This window comes from Mesoplodon densirostris, chromosome 17 (genome assembly GCF_025265405.1).
Source record: "Mesoplodon densirostris isolate mMesDen1 chromosome 17, mMesDen1 primary haplotype, whole genome shotgun sequence".
Taxonomy (NCBI): domain Eukaryota; kingdom Metazoa; phylum Chordata; class Mammalia; order Artiodactyla; family Ziphiidae; genus Mesoplodon; species Mesoplodon densirostris.
This window is the reverse complement of record NC_082677.1, coordinates 32617421-32644726: the sequence shown is the minus strand read 5'-3', so window position 1 is coordinate 32644726 and position 27306 is coordinate 32617421. Positions and strand designations below refer to the sequence as shown.

General features: G+C 38.4%; 1 protein-coding gene across 3 annotated transcripts in view; it reads left to right on the top strand.

Annotated features, from left to right (window-relative positions):
* The window catches only part of DIAPH3 (diaphanous related formin 3), a 550032-nt gene that overhangs the window by 382378 nt on the left and 140348 nt on the right, over nucleotides 1–27306 (top strand). For all 3 annotated transcript variants that reach the window (XM_060080302.1, XM_060080301.1, XM_060080303.1), the window contains 2 exons: nucleotides 25339–25434; nucleotides 25950–26006. In XM_060080302.1, the coding sequence (XP_059936285.1) occupies nucleotides 25339–25434; nucleotides 25950–26006 (153 nt within the window). The remainder of the gene's footprint in view (nucleotides 1–25338; nucleotides 25435–25949; nucleotides 26007–27306) is intronic.

Sequence of the window (27306 nt, the reverse complement as noted above, 5' to 3'; positions counted from 1 at the left end):
TTCTGATGTTCTCTCTGCCATAAATAGCTTTTCTCTAATTCTTAACTGACTGAATCTAACAAAATGTGATTTAACGATTCTTGCATTCTCCCAAAAGTCTTCTCCTAATATTTGCTCTTGATTATAGTCTATTTTTTATAAACCATTATAGTCTTGCCATATAAATTATGTATAGAATATTTGGTTATCCTCATTTTATTTGCTTTAGTCTTGTGCTTCTAATAGATTGTGCATTTTTCAAGAATATGGCCTTATGCGTTCTTCTCGTAGGACCTAGCACACTGTGTGCACATAGTAAATACCATGGAAGGCACTCAGAAGATTTGCCAAACAAATGATACATACTTAACTGGCTGAAAGACATCTCTTCCATTTTGTATTCAGTTGAGCATATTGTCATTTATATGTAAAGTAAAAATGTAGATCAAACTACAGCCCTTGAGCCAAATCAGCCTGCACCTCTTTTTGTAAATAAAGTTTTGTTGGAAAATAGACACACTCATTTCTTTACATATTGTCTGGCTGCCTTTTTGCTACAAGTGCAGAGTTGAGTAATTGGAACACAGACCATTTGTCCCATATTTGCTATCTGGTCCTTTACAGAAGTTTTCCAACTCCTAATATAAATAACCTATAGAGATTATTCTTTTGAGTTTTACGACACAGAGTAAAAAAAATATTCTGTTAACTTTTTTCTTATCTTCCTATAGCCAAAGCATGCATTTGTAAAATGGCTGATCTGTGTTGCAAAACGAGGATCTAGTAGTAAAATGAGTAAAAATATTGACAAAAATCATGGTAATTGTTAGGGAAAACTTAATCTTTCAACACATTTCCAACAGCAGAAAATTACCTGACTTTTAGATTCTGTTAATTTGAAATGGAAAGTTGTGCACTTGAACTTTTGAAATGCTAGCAAGAGCCTGGGCTGTCAATTGTTCCAGTAACCAACCTACCACAACCATTGTGCTCTTATCCTTTTATCCCAGCTTTTGTCCCCAGTATTTCTGTACTATTGTTTGTATATCTTTTGAGATGAAAATATCAATGTGTCAAAAGGTCATAGGGGGAGCCAGCTTTTTATTTCTTTATTAATAAGCTGTCTCTTTTCTCTTCCTGTTTTTGGTCATTTTGACATTAAATCCTTAAAGTTGAAGGAAATCCATTCAGTGGTGTTGAACTTGGTCATGAAGGTTGCTCAAAGTCTGAAGTGATTATCTTGCTGAGTAAAAGAGGAGCTCAATAGTATTTGGCTTTTGATGATAAATAAGTATACCCTAGGACAGACTGGGAAAATTAAGCAGAGAAATTGAATATTTATGTGTTACTTGAAAATGGTATAAATAGGCATTAGTGTTTAGATGAAATTAGACATTATTTTGTGATAGGATTTTAAAATATTGTTTCCTGGGGCTTCCCTGGTGGCGCAGTGGTTGAGAGTCTGCCTGCTGATGCAGGGGACGCGGCTTTGTTCCCCGGTCCAGGAGGATCCCACATACCGCGGAGCAGCTGGGCCCGTGAGCCATGGCCCCTGGGCCTGCGTGTCCGGAGCCTGTGCTCTGCAATGGGAGAGGCCACAACAGTGAGACGCCCGCGTACCACAAAAAAAAAAAAAAAAAAAAAAAAAAATTGTTTCCTGAATAGCTTCCTTACTCAGGTACCCAATGTTCTTCAAGAAAATTAGAAGCAGCATAATATTAATGAAGTCAACATCGAGGGCAGCCTTAACACAGGAGAGGATGCCCCAAGGCAGGAAGAATTTGACAGACTAGTGTAATACAGAAAACAGATGACTGACTGTTTTTGGAACAAGCAACTCTTGGGAGACATTACTGGCTAGAATAAATTGTGTCACCATAGAACTTTTCACCAATAATTATCATTAATGGGTAAAAGTCACAGTAATTTTAGTAATATAATCCTTTGAATGTTCATTTTTAAACTATTAGTGGTATTCATGCAGCAACTCTTGCAAAGTGGAAACATTTTTTGTCAAATTAGTGTTGAGTCAGAGGCTCCATCACTAACTTTCAAGAGGGTTGTATAAAGGATCACTGCATTAGGAGGCTGGATAGTTTCCTTCCAAAGCCATTCCCACTCTGATTCTTTGACTTGCCATTAGTTCTAAGCTTCTAAATGTGCAACAGTTCCTCTTTTTTAAGTTAACTGCAGAATAACCTTCAAATGTCATAAAGTCAAGAAGATTGGTGAACAAAAGGAACTCTCTTTATTCAAAAGCTAAGATTTAAGAAAAAGGGGTTTTTTTCTATTGCACTTCAGATATATTTTATAACTATTGATTGTGTTAGTGCTGAATTGCAGTTATTATCTCGTTTCCAGTGGATATTCTCAATGCTAATTAGATTATATTTTCTTTTGGTTTCATGAGTGAATAAAAGTACTTTCTTTTCATTTTCTTTGCCCTCCATTATTTATTTTAAATGGAACAATGTTAAGCTCTCAAAAAAAACATGGCAACTTTTGATAGTAGTCGCTCACTATTTCTTGTTTGCATGGAGTATTTTTATTAGATAGATATTAAATCAGTAAGTAATAAATAGATCTATTAAATGTTTTAATAGATGATTCTACCATCTTGCTGTGCCTCTATCATTATCCTCTGATTTCAACTTTGGTAGATGAAAATATCATTTATGATCATTGGAAGCACCTTTCATCCTTGCAGAAAGACCCTAATGTTGCTCACCTTCCCTGTAGACTGCAGCCCTTGGAAAGCTTTTCCATGGGATGCTCAAGGAACTTGGTCCAAGGAAACATGGGGTTGGGGTTATACTGTATTCTAACTGATTTTCCCATTTCACTTTGCTGTGCCCAGCATTACATTCTGAGGAAGTGATGTTTCCTAAATCATCTGCTGGGATTGAACAGAAAACGGCTTCATATTATATTTGGAGGCATAGTAGGGAGTTTATGAACTGTTTCTTCTCTGCCTGGAAAATTAGAAGAGCCCAAATGACATCAAGCTTTGTTCGGAACTACTGCACTCATGTCATAGGGTAGGGAAGAGCTTGGGGAAGGAGTGTTGTTTTTCCAATCTTTCCTCCTCCCAGGGAGGAAATTCCCATTTTATGTTTGGCACCATCCTATTCCTAAAGCAGTGCACTTTGGTGGAATAGAAATGGAATACCAACTCAGTTGCCATCTATCGACTCTAAAAGGGGAAAGATAAGAAGAGAAAGGAGAAATATCTGCAACAGTGTTTACATTGTTAGAATCTGAGGAACTCTTCAAGGTAGAAAAATTTCCATCTGAGTATTACAGCTTAGCTAAGGGAGGCCTGTGTGTGTGTGCATGCTTTTAGCCTTCTCCAATTTGAGGTCAGTTAATTATGAAAATAAAAATCAAAAAATTTGAGAATTTGTTGTATTCCTCCTAAAAACTTATCAGAGGCCTCTTTGGAGTAAAAGGTTTACCTCATTTCATTAATTAGATGATATTTATCTTCTATAAAATGTGAAAAAAGAAGAAAATGACATGAAACATTTGCTATAGTTATTTGGAATGATACTTTAATTAATGTTCTGATTTAGCTATAAAAAATCTGCTTTATACATGAAAATCAAACATACTATTATTTCTCAAGAAATCTCACAAAAATAAAATACTTTCATACAAAATTAGTCATGTTTAAAAAAACAATAAACCTTTCAAAGTGAGTTTCTGTTTCTAATACAGTATCTTTCCCTAGCAGGTATTCAATAAGCACTTTTAAAATATTTATGGAATTCATGTCTGCAGGACAAAAATTCCTCAATTGTACATATTCTATTTGAGCAGACTCACTTAAAGGTATATTGACCCAATCCTAGGACAAGATATGACATCTGTCATGTTTGGTTTTTTGCTTTTATAGTATTGGTAGCAAATAGGTATTTCAGTCAAGAGAACAAATTCATGTGTAATGTTTCTATAGATGTAATAAAAATATTACCTGCAAAGATGTAATATTTCTCTAAATACAGTTTAATTTCTGACTCTGAACCACCAGCCTGCCTAATGGTAAACAACTTAGTCAATTCTCTTTCTCTGTGTGTTTTAGCTCAGTAATTCCAGTGTAGAATTCAGTTATTCATGTTTGAAATTCCCTGCCAAGCTCTCTCCCTAAAGGGGACCCCAAACTTGAAAGTCGGCTTGGGGTACACATCTAAGAATGTGCATTCTTCTTGGTTCTGTTCTGTCTGGGCCCAGAACACCCTCCCTACTTCCACATTTCTCCTGCCAGCTTTTGGTAAAGGTGATGTCTGTTTTGCTTTTTTTTTTTTTTTTTTTTTTTTTTTTTTTAGTTTCTGCTTTATAACAAAGTGAATCAGTCATACATATACATCTGTTCCCACATCCTTTCCCTCTTGCGTCTCCCACCCTCCCTATCCCACCCCTCCAGGCAGTCACAAAGCACCGAGCTGATCTCCTTGTGCTATGCGGCTGCTTCCCACTATCTATCTACCTTACGTTTGGTACTGTATATATGTCCATGTCTCTCTTTCGCTTTGTCACAGCTGTTTTGCTCTTGAATGGTGACACGGGAGATCTGTCAGATTGCTCATAAATACCTACCTCCTTTGCTCCCTGACATTGGTGATTCTCAGGGGTATATCCACGTTCTTTGGTTGGAATTTCTCTCTAACTTCCTTTCTCCTCAGCCAGTGCCCATAGGGAGTTCCTGTGTTCCTCCCACAGCTCTCAAGTCCTAGGGGGGCTTCTGCAGCCCTCTTGTGCCTAGACTTGTTCCCGGGCCACCTCTCGGGAACGCATGGTGCATCCGCACGATGCTTCTCTGGACCCGCCGCTCTCCCAGATCTGCTCGTTGGACACAAGATGCTTCCACTCTTGGATTCCACTCTCTGTGACTCCATGGGAAATTCTGCCCTTTAGTCCCATATCCTTCTGAAATGAGGAGCAGTGTGCTGGGATCCTATGCTGCATGGACTCTCCTCATTTTCTAGTCTCACTCCCAGCACATGGGGGCATCTTTTTCATTTATAACCCAAGTATGGGGACTTCCCTGTTAGTCCAGTGGTTAAGACTCCACACTTCCAATGCAAGGGGTGTGGGTTTGATCCCTGGTCAGGGAACTAAGATCCCGCGTGCCACGTGACCAAAACAAACAAACAAACAAAAAAACCCAAGTATGTGGTTTGCGTCCTCTCTTATGTGGATAGGCCCTATATTTTAAAGGTCCTTTTAAAGGCTTCCACATTATGGTGGAAGAAGGGAGGTGGGCTGACATCTGAGCAGTAGTGGTCAGACCTCTACTAGTACTTAGAAATCCAGAATCTTGAATTAGGTGGATACCAAGTGAACACAAACTGAAATAAGTCAGGGCTTCCACTGAGCCTTCCAATAAGCCTCGGAATCCACTGGGCTAAATTAAGACACAGAGGCATGAAATTCATATTTGGACAGTAATAAACAGTGTAGCAGGCCTGAAATGATCATTGAGTAGAGCTGTGGGAAAAGATGAAGCTAAATTGGAAGACAGGGGAGTGTGCTGTGTTTTGGATTTTTGCTTCATCCTCCAAGGGCATTGTGCAGAGCGGTGATAGCATCTTCTTTTAGAGAGATGGATCTCATGGCAAAACGGTAGATGGATTAGAGTATATGTGGAGGGAGTAGAAAGACTGAGACCAGTTAGGAATCTGTTGCAATTTTGCAGGAGTTAAATGCCAAAGGCCCGAACTAGAATGTACTGAAAACGGGAAGACAGGATAGATTGGAAAGGCAGTGAGAGGTAGTACCAATAAGCCTGTGTCACTGATTGGGCATGGGGAGGCCGGGAGAAACTTCCACGACACGGTGGATGATGCCTATACTAGCTTTAGGACACGTTGAGTTTGCATCTCCAATTTAAAGCCTTTTTATTTGGGGGGTAATTTTATCTGAAAGGGCCTGGCATAGATTATGAAACACAACAACTGCACATAAATGTTAGCTTCTTTCTTAGATGAAAGAAACAAACTTCTTTGTTAACAAAGACAGTTTAGGTGTTTTAGTAACTACACTAACCAAGAACATTTAAAAACAAATCATGTTAGCTCATAAGGATAAGCTGGGGGCACCCTTCCCCTGGAGTCTGACAGAGGCTTGGGATGCAGGTAAAGTAAGACAGAGAATGTGTCCCATTCTCCCCTTTGAAGGAAAATGGGTCACTCCTCCTCCTTACACTTCATCTCGTATCAGCTCAGATATTCAGTTCCAAGGCTCTGGGATTCTCAGTATTAAAATTTGTTTTCTTGTTTATTTACCTGACATATGCGATGTTTCAGTGTTCTGTGATTTTTTTTAAGCATTAATCACACCTTATCTAGCATAACAAAAGACATTCCTAAGGTTCCTGTGTGATTTGCTCTTGTGGTTTTAAATTTCTGACAAAAAATTTATAAAAATTGGCAGTGGAGTGCCTTCCTTCATTAATAGAATTATTACTGTAATGGTGAAAGATATCCTTCCTATCAAAATGTTGCCTCCATTTAACAAATATTTATTGAACACATATTATGTCACAGCACTATAAAATGAGCAAACATCCCTGCCATTTGTGGGCTTGTATCCTGGTGGAGAAGACAGTGTTTAAGATAAATATACTATAGTGTTAGAAGTCAGTAAGTTCTGAGGAGAATAAAATAGAGCAGGGTCGTGGGGACTGGAAGCATGGGAAGGAGTAACATTTTGGATAGAGTAGTTTTTTTAATTTGCCCCAGTTCACCATGTTGTGGACAGTGTTGTTATCCCCTTGGACTATGAGCAGCCTGGTATAGTGCTGAGTGGCCCAGCCTAGTGGTCAGCATGACCAGGTTTCCAGCCCTGGCTCTACCAGCAGCTAAGTGACAGTGAGCAGACCAGGTAGCTTCCCAGAACAAAAGTCTTCTCATCCATAAAACAAGGTTCCTTTTGACTCTGAAATCTCGTTTATATTCTGCAAGTTAATTTTTAAGTAAAAAAATGAGCCTTGTTAGAGTCCAGGCAATCAAACTTTGTTTAGTTCTCCACTCACTCATTGTATAACACTGTCCTCTATTAAAATACAAACTCTATTATGGTAAGACCCTTTCCATTTGGCAGTAAATAGGAGTCTCTCTCCATGTGCAGTGTATTGTTTTTGTTTTTGTTTTGCTTCCCATTTGGTTATGGGGCAAATGTATTTGAAAGTTAACCTGTTTTGAATGTTTTCTCCACATTTTTGATCAGTAAAAGAGAGACCTGAGTTTAGAAAAAGTTACTGATATTGGGAACTTAGGGAAATATGTATATATGCAGATATGTATGTATGTATGTATGTATATGGACAAATCTTTTCAGTATTGAATTGTCTCATGTCAATTACTAGTTTGCTTCTATGCTATCTTAATCTTCTGAATGGAACGTGTTTAGTATGTATGTAGAACAGAAATGAAAATGCCATTTATTATAGAATCGGTTGACCTTTTTACAGATTGACAACTTCTCATCTTCCCTGACAAATACTCAATCAGCACTTCAGTCTATTAAGAGCAGAACTCATTAACATGCATAAACTAGCAGACTGATCTAGTTATAATGCATCTTTAATGTGTGACTTATACAGCGTAGTGTAGGTCCTCAGTCTTGTAATAAAACGTAGAGTAGCCTCCAGTGATCAACGAGGTTCCGAGATCAATTTAACCTGGGTAAAACCTTTATCCATAAAAACTGTCCTTAGGAATGACTAACATTTCACTAATTAGCTCACCATTTACAACCCATAAGCTTCTCACAGATGGTGAATGTTTATAAACACCCACAGATGTGTGCACAGCTGACTCCCAGTTATCCGCAGGAGTAGGGGACATAGATAATTTAGATTCGCTTACAATACAAACCCCTCATTTTATCTAGTTTCAAGCTCCTTTCTCTTTGGACATTTTACCACAGCTGTTAATGAAGTAGCAAATTAACTAATCTTATTTCAGCTTCTCCTCTTACTGATGCATATACCCCCTGGTGAAAGCACTAATATGTACAAATGTGATCACAAGATGGCTGGCAAGAGGATGAAAATGGGAAATTCACGCTTAGATGAATATATGGAGCATGGAAAATCATCATATACATTTGTAGCTGTGTGTCCAGTAAGAGATTTCAAGTTGTGAAAGCACAGCAAGGCTCCCACTTCAACAATGTTATACCTAAACTCCCAGAAATAGAAGAGAATATCTTCTTAAATTTGAGAAAAAGGAAAGGACACCACTTCCCTTTCCCATCAGGCAGTCTGATCCTGTGTTAATTGTTTCTTTTCCAATAACTCTGTAATTTGGTCTCAAGTTTTCATTGTAACTTAAGCCTGTTTACTGTCTGGTGCTGAATTAAGATGAGGAGATGCAAATATGATAACTTGAGTATCATGAAGTTATTTATTTCCCTTATTTTCTTCAGCCTAAAGAGTCTTAGATCTTGCTCTTCTCTTGTAAGTTCTTAATCTGAAACTTTTCTTCATTCTCCTTTGTGCACTGGGCTGTATTTTACTTGTCCAAGCAGTTTAAGGGCATTGTTTGATTGAGCACACCCAGAGTCAGGAGTCATGTGGAGATAACTGAGGTCCACAGACCATTTACAGCAGTGCTCCCCAAACTTTCTGGCACCAGGGACCAGTTTCATGGAAGACAGTTTTTCCACGGAAGGGGGGTGGGGGGATGATTTCAGGATGATTCAGGCGCATTACATTTATTGTGCACTTTATTTCTATTATTATTACATTGTAATATATAATGAAATAGTTATACAACTCACCATAATGCAGCATCAGTGGGAGCCCTGAGCTTGTTTTCCTGCAACTAGATGGTCCCATCTGGAGGTGATGGGAGACAGTGACACCCGAAGTCCGTTGCTTATGTCCAGGCTACTCTGTAAGATGCAGCTTAATTGTCACTTGCCACTCATTGATAGGGTTTTGATATGAGTCTGCAGGCAATTGATTTATTATGGTCTCTGTGCAGTCAAACCTCTCTGCTAATGATAATCTGTATTTGCAGCTGCTCCCCAGCGCTAGCATCACCACCTCAGCTCCACCTCAGATCATCAGGCATTAGATTCTCATAAGGAGCACACAACCTAGATCCCTTGCATGTGCAGTTCACAATAGGGTTTATGCTCCTATGAGAATCTAATGCTGCCGCTGACCTGACAGGAGGCAGAGCTCAGGCGGTAATTGAGCAATGGGGAGCGGCTGTAAATACAGATGAAGCTTCGCTCACTTGCCCTCAGCTCACCTCCTGCTGTGCGGCCCAGTTCCTAACAGACCATGGACTGGTATCGGTCTGTGGCCCAGAGATTGGGGACCCCAGATTTACAGAATAAGCTGTGAAGGGCAACCATTTTGCTTCCCAGTGACCTGCAGGATATGTACCATGTCTTCAGGCTGAGGTATTCATAAGTTAATACAAGCTGTTTCCCAGAGTTTCCTTACTCGAGAAACATTGCTTTATTTTAGCTTTTTTTTTTTTTTTTTTTTTTTTTTTGCGGTACGTGGGCCTCTCACTGTTGTGACCTCTCCCGTTGTGGAGCACAGGCTCCGGACGCGCAGGCCCAGCGGCCATGGCTCACGGGCCTAGCCGCTCCACGGCATGTGGGATCTTCCCGTACCGGGGCATGAACCCGTGTCCCCTGCATCGGCAGGTGGACTCTCAACCACTGCACCACCAGGGAAGCCCTATTTTAGCTTATTGAAGAGGAAAATTAACCATTCCATAATAGCATATTAGAAATATCCAAAGGAGCTTAAAGAAGAAATTTTATAATGGATTAGATGGTGATCAAAATTAGTGTCAAGAACATGAATGGCAAAAGAACGTGGCACCAGCACCGAGGAAAGAAATGTTGCCCCATTGGAGCTCTCCAGTAGATCTGTAATTTTTCAGATAAAAGATACATTTGTTTTTGTTGTTTTTTCATTGGGGAGAATTTGTAAGTGTTAACAGGTTCTATAGGAAACTTATTGGATATTTCCCCAGTAAGAAAAGAGACTGGGAACTCAGTGCTTTGAGATAGAGAGATCCTTCTATGTATACCTGTCTTCAACAGTTGCCATCTGACTTTAACAGGTGGTGCCATTCACTGAGATAAGGAACACCAGGACAAGATGAAGTTTGGGGGAAATGGTGATGAAGTATCTGTAGGACACCTGAGTTACCATGTCTAGTGAATGATTGGGTATGGTCTAGGGTGCCCAACTCATCCCAGTTTGCCTGAGCCTTTCCCAGTTTTAGCACTGAAAGCCCTGTATTCCAGGAAACCCCTTAGTCTTTGGCAAATGGGGATTGTTGGTCACTGTAGCCAGAGCTCAGGAGTAGAGCTTGTGCTCTGGTGATGGAAACTTGGAGTTCTCAACGTGCAAAGCTGTGGGAGTTAAAATGCCAGTGGAGACTGTGAGGAATGGTGTAAGTGTAGGCAGAGGAAGAGGAGCTGGGAAGAGTGTGAGAATGAGTCGCCATGGAGGTGGGAGGGGAACTAAGAAATTCTGGTATCATGAAGCCCAGGGAAGAGACCATTTCAAAGGAGAAAGGGTAGTCAGTATTGTCAAATGCTGCCAAGAGATCATAGAATAAACAGACTGACAATTGTCCCATTGACATCAGCTCTAAGGAGAGGGGAGAGGGTTGATAAATGAGTATGGGAAGGGAGACTGAGATGTAAGAAAGGTAGTAGCTAGAGGGGTTTGGTGTCGAGAGGGCAAAGCAGGTGTTTGAATTTGTTTAATTGTAGATTGGGGAAAATGAGGAAGGAAAGGAGGTTGGGAAAGAATGATACTCAATAGAGCAAGGTCCTGAGGGCCGCCGGAAAGAGTGTGGAGGATGAGATATCAGCACAGGTGGAGGAAGTAGTCTTGGAAAGTGACATGCTCTGCTAATGTGATGAGTGGGAAGGAGAAAAAGCTGGGCCCTGGTGCAGATACATTTGTAGATTTGATGGTAGGAAGTTAAGGGTTTTTTTCATCAAGTAGTTTCTATTTTGTATATGAAATAGAGCAAGTGCTCTGCTGAGGAAGGGTAGTCGGTTGAAAGGCTTGAAAGAAGCGTTGAAACAGCCCCTCTCAGGGAGTGGGAGTGAGAGCCTCCAGGTAAAACATAGATGGTGTGTTGGATAGTACTAAGAATCCAGTTGAGCTTGGTAACTGTGATTATGTACCAGCCCTGATCCTGCAGTGTTATTTTTCACCACAGTTATTCAGCAGCTAGTGTATAGTGCCAAGAAGATAGAACTTTCAGTTCATTTAAGTTTTACCAGTAGTCTGAGAAAGGACCGTAATGGAGGAGGAAAATAAGATATTGGCCGGTGAACTGTGGTCAAAGTGATGAACCACAGATAAGCAAGGAAGTGAAGAAAGTGGGGCCAGGGTGTAGGAGATTTCCATGGATAGATGACAGGACGAGGGTTAGGGGGAGGGAGAGGGACAAAGAGAGAGAAAATAAGGACAGATGGCTTGTATGAATCCAAATTAATAGAAATAAAATAGTTCTGGATGGTAGTAAAGTTCAGGTTATGGATGTGAGGGTGGGTGATGGAAAGTAGGGAGAAAGGATTCGTCCCTGGAGATGAGGGAGGTCAAGGAACTCATTTGCTGTTGGATTAGTAGTTCACATGGAGTTGAATTCATGCAGGATGATGGCAAGACTTGACTGGCAGAGGAAGACTGAATCAGGTGACAAAGTCAGATGACAAAGAAGTATCAGAGGATGAGCAGTGTCAGCTAGAAGGGGGCAGGGAGGTCATCCCTCCAGTTTTCCAGTTGCAGTGAAAGGAGTGTTCATTGAAGACAACAAGATAGTAGAGAAGTTGCTTATGTAAATAAATACTGGAAGAAATAGGGATCAGAAAGAACTTATCTCTTGGATGGAGTAACTGAGAATGACAGTGATAGTGGTTTGACTGGCCTCAAGGTTTTAATCCAACTGTAGCAGTTGTCCAGTAGGTGGCTTGTAGGGAGGGACCAGGAGGCCACTGCAGACTAGACTGATTTTAGTATGTTCAGGTACTCCTGGTCCTGGGAGAAGGAAGAGGTCACTGGCCTTTCCCTATAAGGAAGGAATCATCAGTGACCTGCATCTCATTTATCACCTGGTTCTGGAGAAAGGTGCCTGGCTCCCAGTGAATTTGGGGAGGCCTAATCTGTGCTTGTTGGTTGAGTTCCCAGCTATGAAAGCCATTGTCTCTTTGTGCCCTGAGACATTTCCTAAAGCAACTCTAAGTACAGCTCAACAAAGCTGAGGATCTGAGTGCTTCTCGGTTATCACACAATGCAGATACAGAGTATCAAGAGGATCGTAGTATCAGTGTGTCACAATACAGAGGATTAAGAAAAGTGAGTGTAATGGAAAGAATGTCAGTTTCAGAATCATAAGATTTTGGTTCAAACCTCCCCTTTGCTACCTACATGTTGTAGGGCTTTTGGTGCATTACTTTACCTCTGCGGGCTTCAGGTTCCCTGGCTTTAAAATGGATCTGATAATAGCTACCTTGCAGGGCTGGAGACTTATATCAGAAAATCTAGGTAAAATGCTCCACACAGATCCTAGTACATGGGCATTCAATGATGTTTCCTCATATATCTAACTCACATTTAGTTTATGTTCTTTTTGTTATGCATTTTTTCTTTTCTAAAGAAAATTGTTCTCAAACTTATCTAATATCAGTTTTTATTTAGGGGCTTCTGTGTTCATTTTGTCAGCTTTTTGTAGCTGAGGGAAAACCTTCCATTGTTCTTTTGAGAGAGTTTAGCACGTTTTTGCCTCGTTTCTTTGCAATTGTTAATGAGTTAATCAAAAGTTCAGTTGTCTCCCATTTTCTTTTCTTTTCTGTGTTATTTGCTTTCTCAAAGCATATGTCAATTCCTTTTCCTCCTCACTTTCCACTCATTCAGACTTGCCTTATTATCTTTTCTGACTTCCTTTCTTTCAAAAATATGTCGCTATTAACCTGATTAGGATTTTAAAATATCTTCAGTTTGTAATATTAATGTCATAATTCCTGCATCTGATTGGGGAAGAAATACTACATTTGTGCAGAAGAAATCTGTATTTCTCCTTTGAAATGAACTGAAAAAATAATGAATACTTAATACTTTGAACCACAAATTCATATTCGAAATGAACCTAGAACTTGAATCTAGTGAAATTACTTTGGGCAGGATTGGCAGTAGTGAGGTGGCACTTGACTAAGAACATTCTTGGCACCCAAAATACTAATACACAAATTTCCACTGTTTACTGTGCTATCTATAGGGTCGTGTGTTTTAAAGTACAAATAAAACCTATCTTCAGAAATTTAAGTGCAAATACAAGTACAGGTACCAAAGAATAACCCCTGAAATCATCACTGGGCAGCCGTAGCTATACCTCTAACCTACTGCCTCTGTATTAAGCAATTTCATACCACTTGGCTTTCTTTTTTGGAACATTCGTCATACAGGTAGTGACGAATTATGTGTTGAAATTGCCCTAAGACTGCAAGTCCCACGAGAACAGGGCATGGGCTGGTTTCAGTGCCTGCCACATATTCCTTAGTGCACATTTGTAGGATTGAATTGAACTACAGACTTTATAGTTTTATATTTCCAACTACTTCCTGGACAAAAGAGTTTGACTATTCTGCCAGCACCTCAAAATCAGTTCATCTGAAACCTAACTTGTCATGTTCCACATAAAACCTGATTTTTATGTTCTCATTTTGGGTTGATGATACCACTGTTTTCCCAGTCACCCAGGCTTGACACCTTCACACTGTGCCAGCTTTAATCATAGTGAAGTCCAATTTTGATTATTTCACACCTTTCAAAAACATTCTATGACAGTTCTTCAGCCTTGAATCCAAGCTCCCGCAGCCTCCCTTCCTGACCTTATTTTCCCCTTCTTCCAGTATGCACCATATGCTGCTGTCACAGCATGACTGGTGGTTCCCTCTGGGCCCCATTCACTCTTCCAGGTACCGCTGGTTGAGAGTGGCCTCTCATGGCCTCAAGTCCGTTTGTCCCAGCTTCTCCTGAAAGAAAATTCCTGCAAAATCACCTCCATTCCCTAGCTTAGCCTCCCCTTGATTCTTGGTATTGAATAAACATTTTTATTTTCTCTGTCTGAAATAATTTCATTCTTTGTTCAAAAACTTCATGAGGAACAAAGCCATTAAAAAGTCTTTTCAAAATTTTCTAATATATGAAAATATTAAAACAAGTTTAAAATACATCTAATATATTTTCAACAGGAAGTAAGCAATTGCCAAGCTTAAGCACTGTCAGACTAATTTCTCAGAATAAAATGAAGCTCTTGTGGGTGACAAGTTAAGTTTCTGCTTAGAATGGTGGTGTTCTACCGTGTAATTAACCTTTTCATCTCTGGGTTACTCTGTGATTATAGGGTCATGGGTGTTCACTGTGAGTGATAGTCACATCTTGTTAAATGTCATTATCATTTCACATCTACATATGTATTTAAATAGATACATTATTTTTCCCCAGACACTCTGTACTTTTGCACCTGAAGACCTCTGTTCAGCACCCTCAGCCCTGTACAACACACAACTTTGGCAATGTTCTTTTTGCCAGGGAGTCAATACTGGTTTTAAATTTTGTTTTCTTTAGTAATTGTTAGAATAGGTCACTGTGAACAAGCTAATCAGAGTTGGTCACTTGGATACTTACATGGGAGATATTTTAACAAACATTTAACACAGAAAAAATGATTAGGTAGTGCCTTTCTTCAGCATCATGTGGTGGAATAATTGCTAAGCAGGAAGTTAGGAAATTTATCCTCTGCTTTGTAGCTAATAGCTGTGAGTGATCATAGAAAGGTCTGTACCCAATGTCCTCATTGATAAGTGATTGGCTTTTTTCACCTACTATGTTTTGGACATGGTCCATATCAACAATTTAAATATGCTTCATTATTTTTTCCTCATCTCAGCATATTTTAGTATATGAATGTCATAGTTTATTAAGTCTGTCTCTTGCAGATGGGCATTTAGGTCATTTTCAATCACTTGTTATTATAAACATTGTAATGAACATCCTTGTACATACGCCCTTGCACTCATGAGTTATAAGTAAGATAATTTTCTTAGAAAAAAATCACTTCATCAAATGGTATGTGCAATTTTATTTCTGATACAGATTGCCAAATTGCATTCCCAAGAGGTTGCATTAGTTTTATATTTCCACAAATAATGTGTGGAATGATCTGTTTTCCAAACTTTACCAATTATCCTCAGTTGTTATTATTGCCATGCTGATAGGTAAAAATGATCTCTCATTGATGTACTTGGAAAATCTTTAATTATGAATGACGTTGTGGATTATATCCTCTATATAAAAGCCCTATTTGTTTGTCTTTATGATGGATTTCCTGAACATATTATTTGCCTGTTTTTTTGTTATTTTTTTATTGATTGTTGATTTTTTTTTCCTGAGTCATAATGTTCTTTATTTCAAGAAAATCAGTTTTAGGGAATACCTGTTTTCAATTTTTTTTTTTCCTGGTTTCTCCTTTCATTGTTTATGTGTAGACTTTTCCTAGGAAGATCGTCTCCTTTTAGAACTAATGAAAAATATACTTTTCTATACTGTCTGCTCTACTTTGCAATTTAATTTTTTAATGTTGAAATAGTTGATCCACTTGGGATTTATTTTGGTGTCAGTAGCAGGGTGGGATCCAAATAAACTACCATCATAGTAGTTATTGAATCTTTTCTTATCCTCTACTGATTTGAAACGCTACATTTATCATGAATCATGAACTGAGTTTTCGTAGTCAATGTGAAATTCAGCCATGAATTTCGTTTCAATACTCAATATGAATTGCCAAGAGCGATATATACTATACATTATTTTCCAAGCATATCTGCAATAGAACCGCCCTACTTCCCCCACAGTACACACACACGGGCACACACACAGAGCTTCTCATGGGTCTAGTGTTCTGTGGTACACATTTTGGGAAATTCTGTCTGTCTGATTGAAGTTGTGTTTTGATGTATTTTTTTTTAATATTGAATGTCTATTTAATATGGCACAACTAAGTTTTTGCTATAATACTTCGTAATGACAAACTCATTCATTGAATATATGGTTTCTTTAAATCTTGTGCCTTAAGTGTGCTTACATTCCAAAAGTGGTTGTGCCCTTTTTATTTGAGAGAAGAATTAACTGAGCAGACAAGTAACTTATTTTTCTGGAATTTGGTCAATTGTTTATATTAGTTTTTTAAATGAAAGAACTTTCATAAAAAATTCCAGAAGAAGGTAAATTAGATATCTCCGTGAGTTAAGCTGAATGACTATGATGCCAAAATCATTTTCTTACCACACTATCTAGATCATAAGAAATTTGGAAATTAAAAGTTAATAACAATACACTTTGATTTATATACAACAGTATATTTATTTTACCGCTTTTTCTTGGTTGTTTGTATAATTAGAATAGAACCATGCTTTATACATGACATCCAGTAATGGATTTTTTTTAATTTTTGAGACTAGAGAATTCATATAAGAAAAATTCTTTATTTTACAAATATCTCTATAACTCTACTTACTATAAGACATGAAATAATTTAGATTCCAATCTGAATACAATGTAATAAATAGTATAATAATTATGGTTTACACATTCAAATGTATCTGCAAAATATTTTTCACTCAAGCTTTGAAAAATATAGCCTTATATTTTATCCAGAGCAACTAAAAGAATGGCCCCGTGGTTTGTGCTCAGAGTTATGCTGACTGTCACAGGTCCAGGCATATTCAAGGTAGTGAGAAGAGGTAGCAACGTGCGATGGCAGCCACAGCTGTCACAGCTCCGGTAGATATTCAAGATAGGAGGATGGGGGAGAGTGGCTATCAGCATCTGCATCTTCTGTTTCTAGCAGCACCATACAGGTGATCACTTACACTTTGTCAGTCAGAAATGCATCATAGGGCCACCCTCAGCTTCACTACAAGGGAGCTTTGGAAAATGAGATTTTAACTTTTCCAGCCTCTGTAGTGGAAGCAGACAAAGAGAGGGTAGGGAATGGATGTGTTGCACTGGCCATTCAGCAGTGTGTGCCATATTAGTGAAAAAGAAGAGTCATCATAATATTAAAAATAATAGTGATATTTATTGAAGCCTTACTGTGTGTGAGGCATTATCCTAAGCTCTTTACATGTATTAGCTCACTTAATCCTCACAACAGCCTTTTGAAGAATGCACTATTATTATCCCCATCTTATAGAGGAGGAAATAGGGAGGCACAAGATGGTCTTTAAGGGGCACACAGCTGGAAAGAGCCAAGATTTAAGCCCAACACTTTGGCTCCTTGACTTTGCTCTTAATTTTTTTTGGAAAAAAGAAAAACAACCTTACTTCATTGTAAAAGATTCTACATTTTCCCTTCTAACTTGTAACAGGAAATATATTTAATTCAAGATATGCAAATAATGAAGAATAGTGAATAAAACCAGAAATATTAAAGTATTGGGTTTTTAAATATAAAATTCCACTTCTCATGGTTGAGCCAGTCATTATAATATACGAGAGAACTGTTCGAATTATTGTTTTATCAGTTAAATCCCAATGAAAGTTGGCTTTCTAATTCCCTTGACTCAAATTTTCAGTTTCACATCTAGATTAAGACATGTTCGAAGATGTTGTTTTACGTTATTCCTGTCTTTTTGCTGTCTGGGTTAAGTAGTATTTTGAGCTTTGTTCTAGAAGGTTAAAGACTGAACTAGGTTAGCAAGTAAATCAAATACAGCTTTGTCCCCAGAAGGTCTATACCTAGCAGCATGAAGATTAAATTCATGTAATTTTGTTGGGGCAACTGCCTTGTGTTTCTTTTAGAAAGAGGTGGGTTAAATTCTGAGTCTCTGAATTTTGAGTATCAGCTGCACACTTTCAACAATTCTTTGGAGAAACTGAGCTTTCCTTCTCTATCCTTGGGCCAAATTCCAGGTGGTTATTATATGTCTTACTACTACTAAAGTCATATCAAATGTGATGAGACTTAAAGAAAGTGTACCAGAGACTGTGGGAGTGAAAAGGGGAGCTCTGGAAGCACATGCAAAGTGAACACAATGGAAAATGGTCCCGGGTTGAGAACAGTTGGTTCCTCCTAAAATCCCCTTTGCATATTAGCTTGCCATGTGGCTTCCCCTCAGCTCTTTTCTTATGTCTACACACACCCTTCCTAACAGAACTCATGCTCTGCCATAACATCAATAATGACCACAGCAAAGATTAACTGTTATGCAGTTCTTATGATGTGCCAGGCACTCTGCTGAGTGTTACACATGATTTATCTCCTTTAATCCTCCCAATAATATTGTGAAGTAGGCGCTATTATTAATCACACATCAAAGTTGAGGAAAAAAGAATGGAGGTTAGTAAGGTTAAGTAATTTGCCCAAAGCCACACTGATTTCTAATTGGAAAGCCAGAATTTAAATACAAGTTGTCTAAATTCAAAACTTGTGTTCATTACCATTTCACTATGTTTATGTTCTTTTCTATAGCTTCCAGTATGACCAGTATGCTTCTAAGTTCAACTTGTTAGTATAACTAATTCCTCTCCCCCAAGTTTTAAACCTGTGAAACCATCATCCTTCTAGACACCTTTAATCACCTGCAGTTGGATATCTCATGAAGATCTCAACATATCCAAACTGAATTCTTCTCTTGCCTCAGCCCCATTCTACCATGAAACAAAAATAATTCAGTACTTGGTGAATAATACCAACATATATCCAACTGGCCAAACTGGATACTTGGAAATTAGCCTTGACTTCATTTGTTAGTACTCACATCCACGCAGACCAAGATTTTTCTGTTTTTCCTCCTTTCTCTTTTCCTTTCTCACCACTTCTGTTCTTTACCTGATTCCCACAATCGCATTTTGCCTGGACTTAAACCAGGAAACCTGCCTTCTCCTTATTTTCCTTGCCCTTTGTCTTGTCTCTTCTCAGAGTGATCTTTGTAAAGTAGAAATTTGACCATGTTAATCCTTCATTTAAAATAAGTTAATGGCTCCCTTCCAAACTCCGCAGTCTGGCATGTTCTTCAGCACTTGGTGATTTGGCCCCTACCTGTCTCCTCAGCATCACCGCTCAGTAACCCCTACTGTAACCTGCCCTCCATTCCCATGGACATGGGAGTTCTCCCAAGTGTTTCATGCCCCCTGTACAGCTGTTCTGTGAACTCTGCAGGGCCTTCCCTCTTCAGGAAGCTCTGGCAGATGTAAAGACTTCTTTAAGTCTTAGGTCTTCAGGAGGCCTTCTGTAACGGCTTTCCCTTCTCCCTCTGCCCTATGCCAGGTGTCCTTCCTGGGTGGACATCTCCATCACAATGCTCATCATTGTATATTGGACCATTTGTTACCTGTCTTCTTCCCCTTGTCATAGGAAAACACGTTAAGGTCAAGAATCAACCTCTTTCTCTCCTCTTTCTCCTTCTTGGTTGCCTCTTCCTGTCAGGAAATTTTTTAGTTTCTCTGTGTTTATCAATGTGATTTCTGTACATTCCTAAATGAAATACAGTAGGCTTATAGCAAAATAAAATACACTCTCCTTCACCGTCTCAACTCCCTCCCCTTTCCCAGAGGCAACCACTTTTAATTCTTAGTGGGGTTTTTTTTTTCTGATATTTACCTCTTCCTTATTTCTAGATAATGTACTTAGATTATTATTTGTCAGTTTTTCATTTTAGTCATTGAGTTCCTAAGTGGTAGAAGGTTTAGTTCCCTTATACCCTCTCCCTGCTTATACTTTCCTCATATACCCCTTCTCCTTTACCTCTGCTGTCTTCACATTATAATTTTATCATAGCTGATGGGCAAACGAATAGCCAGTGTTTATAATAGTGCAATAGTGTAAATATTCCTCACCCCTCCAGTTTGTATGCCATGATTACTTCCTATTGGAAAACAATATTATTTCTAGGTTTATACTAATATTTTTTTTAAAACAATTTGCTTGGTATTTGTGTATATATACCTGTCACTGTTTTATCCAAACTCTCTGACAGGCCTGTGAAATAAGGAACAATCCTTTTTCCAAATGGTCAACCCAGCAGATTTGCCTTTAGTTTCTCAGCCACTGTTCTCTCCTATGACCCAGTTGTCTCCCATGTGATCGCCTTAGCAGATCCCCCCCTGCCTGTCCTCACATCCTCTTGATTCTCCTTTAGAAATATCTTATCCCTAACTCTCCCTTCTCCATTTCCCTTGATGCTGTGCAACTTCTTAAAATGTGATTTACAAATTAAACAAGGTGATATGTTATTCACACAAAGCAGAGCTTTGACTATTGCAGTTAGTCTATTTAGTTAAAAGAGTTTTAACAGCAGGAGAGAGACTATAATAAATATTTTGAATATCAATTGACTGTAGTTAAAGAATTCTAGTCTACAATAAAACTGGCTAATTTTTATTTCTCTGGTTTGTATTAGAATAATGTAAATATGAGTCCTTTAAATACTTTATTATACCTCACTTTTGTTTTTGTTTATAACTTTTGCCTTTGAACCTGCTATCTCTTCTGCCAGGTATGCTGTTCCCTCCCCAGTCCCTGCCATGGTCAACTCCTGCTTGTTCACCAGGTCATAATTCACTAGGAAAACTTACATCTCCGATAGAACCCTCCCATACCTAGCACACTGTTCTGCTTCTGGAGAGCTGAAAACATTTCTCGTTAATTCTTGGGACCTAGATATCCTTCATGCCTAGTAATGTTCTGGCACATCATAGCCCTCAATAAACATGTGTCAAATGAATATTCTAAATGCATTTTCAGCATTTGGAAAAACATCTTCATTTTATGTCTCCATCTTACACATTGGATTATTTTACGAGTCTACCTGTATTTCTGATCAGAGCTTCCCTTAGAAATGATGTTATTAATCACATATGCTATTAAAGAGTTATTTAATTTATAATGGATCTAAAACAATGCTGAAAACCTAATCAGATATTACATAAACTTCCTATAGTGCACTATGGAGTTCATTTATGAATTTATTTCCTTACATTTTTTATCTCTTAGCAATTTACCACTGCTTTCATTTGTATGATCTCATTTGATCCTCTCATCAACCCTCAATTTACCACTGCTTTCATTTGTATGATCTCATTCGATCCTCTCATCAACCCTAGACAGGTATTATCTCTATTACACATGTCAGGAACATGTAGGAGCATGTAGCCAGTTGACAGCTCAGACTAGAATGCAGATCTTCTTTCTCTGATACAGTATTCTTTCCATTGCGGGAGTGGGGAATGAAGGCCAAGCAAAGCCATTAGCTCTGGGGGACAAGACCAAGGATAGCAGTTCCAGGTAGAGACTGATGGATGGGAGAGAAAATGTTTGTGGAGAATCACAGGCAGTTACCTTTAGCTGAAGAACAGATTGTGATGTTGGAAACCAGAGATAAGATTTAGAAAGCAGTTGGAGTCCGTGTCAGGGCCAAGTGAAAGGGTTGGGACTTTATATTGTGGGAAGTGAGTGATATTGAAAATTTGTGACCAGGGGATCATAATTCTGCTTTAGTGCTCTATGGAATGAATTAGAATTAGGGAGAAACTAGAAGCAACATAATTCTAGGCAACTCATGCGATATTTCAGGTGAAAAATAATTCAGTTTTGGACCACCAACATTAAATTTAGTCAGAAAAGGAAACAATGGATCATTTCTTGGGATACTGGCATGTACATGAACAAGGTTTGGCAACTGAATGGTTGTGTGAGCCCAGAGAAAGGAGGGAACAAAGACAGTGGTGATGGGAATGTGCTCCCGCTCGTTCCCTCCCCATCATGACCTTTATTCTTTTATGTGGTGACTCCTTCCAGCTGACCACGCTAGTACTTCATTTGTTAATATAGTCAGCATACGTTAATGAACACTTTCTTTACTAGGTGTTAAAGATAAATGGAAACCACAATCCCTGCCCTCGACAAACTCTCTGTGGTAGAAACCATCAAGTAAACAATATTGTAAAAGATTTATTGCTATATGTACCACAAGTCATTAGGACACAGAGGGATACCCAGTTCAGCACACACAGATCAGGAAAGGATTCTCAGTTATCTATCTTGAAGGAGAAGGAGTTAGATTGGCGAAGAAAGTGGGAAGGGTGTTCTGTGTAGACAAAACAGCATGATCAAAGGCGTGAAATTGAGAAGGTGGAACTGTGATGTAAGTTGTTTAGTGAGCCTGAACATGTCAGCATCTATCTCCTAAGAACAGTGACAGTATCCTCCCTGATCATAATATAATTCTCAAACTCAGGTAACTAACATTGGTACAATATAATTATTTAATACCCAGCAAATTTAAAATTTGTCTAATTATCCCAATAATGTCATCTGTGACTTTTTTACAGTCTGAGAGCTAATGGAAGATTGTGTGTTGCATTTAGTTGCCATGTCTATTTAATCTCCTCTAAGCTAGAATGCTGCTTCCCTAAGCTTTTCTCCTCTCTTTCTCTTTCTTGATCTTTCATGATATTGATGATTTTTAAGAACCCAGACCAGTTGTTTCACAGAATGTCACTCACTTTGGATTTGTAAGATTGTTTCCTTACGTTTAGATGCAGGTTAAATATTTTGTTTGTTTGTTTTTGTCCCTTTTTTGGTTTGTTTTTGTTAAAGATGGTTTTAAGCTTATTTATTTATTTATTTATTTTGGCCATGCCACATAGCTTGTGGGATCTTAGTTCCCCAGCCAGGGATCAAACCTGTGCCCCCGACAATGGAAGTGCGTAGTCCTAACCATTGGACCTCCAGGGAATTCCCAGATTAAATATTTTTACACAGTTTATATTGTGTCCATCTCAGTGCATCACTTCAGGAGACAATTATTGTCAGTGTGCCCCATTACTGGTGATGTCAAATTTGATTAGTTGGGTAAAGTGATATCTTTGAGATTTCTCCGTACCATGTTCTTCCATAACCTTACATACAATGGGTTTTGTAACCATTGATGATTTCTGCCTAATTAATTCTTGCTGTGTGAGTTGTGATATGGTGAATTTTCTGTTTCCCTTATCTATCTCTTATATTAATGGAACTCGGTCCTCTTTAGATCTTTGACATCTATTGGTTGACATTCTTATTTAAAGCAGAGCTTTTCCTTCCCCGGTATTTAATAAATTTTAAAATTTTCAGTATCAGTATAGATGCATGATTCTTTTTTCCAATGTGTAATAATCCATTCCCATCATTATCCATTCGGTGTTCAAATTGTCCTAAATTTGGCCAAGGCTATGCTTCAGTCTGGCTCCTCTGCCCTTTTGATATATCCCTATCTGTCATTGAGCACTTTCTTATTTTCTGGCACAATAATATTTTCTCAACTCATTTCATACTTTCTTTTTCTTTTTTTTTTTTTTTTTTTGCCGTACGCGGGCCTCTCACCGTTGTGGCCTCTCCCGTTGCGGAGCACAGGCTCCGGACACGCAGGCTCAGCGGCCATGGCTCACGGGCCCAGCCGCTCCGCGGCATGTGGGATCTTCCTGGACCGGGGCACGAACCCGCGTCCTCTGCATCAGCAGGTGGACTCTCAACCACTGCGCCACCAGGGAAGCATACTTTCTTGATCTCAGCCCTAGAATCAGCCATTTTTCTAAGTATTCCAGTTCCTATTAGTGAGTAATAATATTTAGAAACCAAGATCTGAGGGCCAGCTGTGCTCATTGCTACTGTAGTGTCATTACTTCTAGGCTCTTTTGGACCACGAAGCTAGAAAGAGCATTTTTCGTAAAGCTTGATCTTATATGATACCTTTAGATCCAATCCAGCACTTCATGGTTCTTCCTCTCCTTCTCCCACTCCATATTTGTATCTCACCTCCCACAGCAAGCATCCCTGTTGCCAACAGCATCAGCATGTTTACCCATCTGCTCAGGCTTATAATACACACGTAATACTTTCACAATCACGTCATCAGTACCACTACCAACAGCAAACTTACTAAAGAAAGCTCAGTGTTTCCTTTTACTAATGAAATATATTCACAACCTTAAATATTTAGCTTTACCTGGAGTTCTTTCTAGAAAAAAATATAGTTGAGTTTGAGTGAAAATTTTCAAAGATAGTTACTAATTAAAGTGTCTGAAATATTTGACATATTTTAATTAAAATAGCCATCAAGCCACTTTAGAATTAAATTTACATGTAAGTTAGCAGCCTCCAAATACTCTGTTTCTCACCCACCTGTTTTTGGATTACACCTACGAGGTTTAGTACTTCTCTAAAAATGACACAGAACCAGATTGAAAAGGGCTGACACATGTTTATATTCACATATCTGTTTATAAACTGTAAATGAATGTGTTATTTGTACTCTACTGCATTCATTTTCATCTGTTCCCTATAAAGGGATTGCGTTTCAAAAAAAAGAAATAAAAAATCCAGAGGAAAATAGTTTTCTAGTACTTTACACATGACTGTATACCAGCCATACAATTTCATAGAGAATGCCTGAAAATAACTTCTCTCTAAGGGACAAAAAAAATCTTTGGCATTTTCATGAATTTAGGTTGATCCAATAGTTTCTTTGAAGTTTTTTTTTTTTTTACCACTTCCTTTAAATAACATTTATCATTGACAACTGTAAATAGCTATAGATTATTACCAGATAACCAGATAGAAATGGCTCTATAACCACATCTTCATCAATTATATACAGAATATCAATTTAAACTAATTATAATGTGATTAATCCTTTAGATTTTTGAGAGCCTCTTTTGGTTTATTTTTCATTATAGAAGACAAACTTTTCATACATTCTGTAAAAGTTTGCAGTGATTGTTCTCTGTCACCTAAAGTCTGGGGACAATTATCCTGATATGAAGAATCAATTATTGGGAGCACGTTCACAGAAATTAGCCTGGAAATATAATTTTGTATGATAAGTTTAGACAGCAGAATCTCAATAACGACAACAGAAACACTCTCCCACACCTGGTCGATTTTAGAAAAGGAGCCGATGCCTTGAAAATAACCCATTTCTACAAGGGAAATGTGATTTATGATAACCTGAGACACAGATATGACTAGAACCACCTTCCATTTAAAGTTACTTTGCCACCAGACTATAAAAGCAGTGCTCTGAAGTGAATCAGTCGAACTCGGTTCTCCTTAGTGGACAGTAAACACGGGCACTAATGAGACAGATTTCATTAAAAGATATTTGATTTATGAGTTAAGTCCTATCATATTTTGAAATTGCTGGCTTAGTCCTGGCATCTGATCTTTTTTCCCCCTACCATACCATCCCCAGTTTCTGCGCATGCTTTGACATTGCTATGGTAACCCCGAGGGCTGATGGAATTCCCTGCATCTCTTTTCACAGAGGGTGATGAGACAGGAGTAATGGATAGTCTGCTGGAGGCCTTGCAGTCGGGGGCTGCCTTCCGCGACCGAAGGAGAAGGACACCGAAGCCGAAAGGTGAACATTACACTTGTTTCGTGTTCCTTTCTAGGGGACTATCACAAAGAACAACCCTCCCCCTCCCCCGCACCCCTCGCGCGCCAACATCCTCCCCCGCCCCCGCTTTTTGTAATTCTTTTAAAGTCATGTGTCAAGAATGCAGAGCTGTGGGCAACAACTCTTCAGAAGTTTTATAAGTTTGTTTAATCCTTCCCTTGCAAGTGTCAGAGAGAGAAGTGTTCCAGTTGGCCAGTGTCAGTAGCGCATTAACAAATCAATGCACTGAACCTGGAAAAGCCTCATTAGTGTGACAGGTCTCATCTAAAGAACCATATGTACCTTATCCCAGTGGAGTTCACAGTAGCATAATTAAATGAGAAGTAAAAGTCATAACATTATTGCTTCAAGTATTTCAGGGTATTGAAGCTTCGCTTCCAGAAATACTTAACCTTAGAAATATGTCTAATACTGTTATACTTCCTGAGATGAACAGACCTCTATATTAAGATTCTTTTATATATTTTTTTTAACAGATATTCAGAGAAGTCTCAGTCCAGCATCTCGGCCTGTTCTGAAAGTTTGTAACCATGGTAATAAACAGTCTTCATAAATTGCACATTCTCCTTATCTACTTTTATCCTGTTGATCTGTGATTTTTTTTAGTAGGTTGCTGTGAAGTTCTCGAGTTTCAGTAAGACTAAAATAGTAAAAATGTGTGGATGTACATATTTGCGATGTGATTGTGCACTCATATTTTCCCTCCTTCCATTATTGCCTTGAGGTAGTGTTGAGGATTCTTCTTTCAGGTCTCAAGTGCATGTTTTACTTTTATTATTATTATTTGAAGTTATCTCACACATTTCTGATCAGTGTTGTCCAGTGTATCCTTTCAAAAGCATTGTGCTTTCTTAGTACTATTTTAAGTAGTGGATTTGCTTTACATTAAGATACAATTTAAAATATTGAATTGTTACCTATTTTACTGTACCGCATTTGCCAGTACAGTGTGAAACACTGTGACCAGCATTTTGGCGAAATCTTTAATACAGATGAGCTTCATGTGATATTATTGTGGCGGGATGTGCTAGAATCACTAAAAAGAAGGTGAGTTAACTTAGTCTCCGATATTTATCTGAGACTGACCCCTTTCAGACATCTCTAACTGGCTCCTGAACACCCAACCTCATGGAGCCCTCTTCCTGTCTTCAAGATGCCATTTTGTGTTGATTGGGTTTTATTTACTTTGGTTCCCTTTCCCTCACTGTTATGTATTACAGGGTTCTGCTTACCTTTCATAGTCAAAGTCAAATTCATCCATCGTGATTGCCGTTTATTCAGTGAGATTGTTACCAAAGTTTACCAGATTTAGAAATGAAAAGATACTTGACAGATTTTATTCAAAAGTTGTTTTGGGTACAGATGAATTATGTTCTAGAAGTATTAATGTCTGACTGAGTAGAGAAACTTAAGTCGAATTTCTAGGATAACATAAAAAAAGAGTATGAGGTAAATAAGAAAAAGACATGAATGTAATGATCTTTTAATAGCTGTATAGATCCTTACTGCTCAAGGTAAAGTATACATAATACATGCTTAATAAATGGGAGAAAAGGTAAAAATCTACACCAAAATGTTAAATAGATCTTTTGACTTTTTTCAATAGTATGTTTTTATTGTTTTGCCTTTCCCTAGTCTAACAATAGGAAGAAAAAATTGTAATGTCAGAAAAATTCATTGTGGATAATTAATCCCTAGCTTTGGGTTATTATTTAGAGTCATTATGATATACTAAATAATGGCAAAAACTGTAGAGGACAGAGAAACTCAGAGAGGCTGAAAACTTTCTTAGAGTACAGAGCTAGTTAGTGACACAACCATAATATAGTTTTG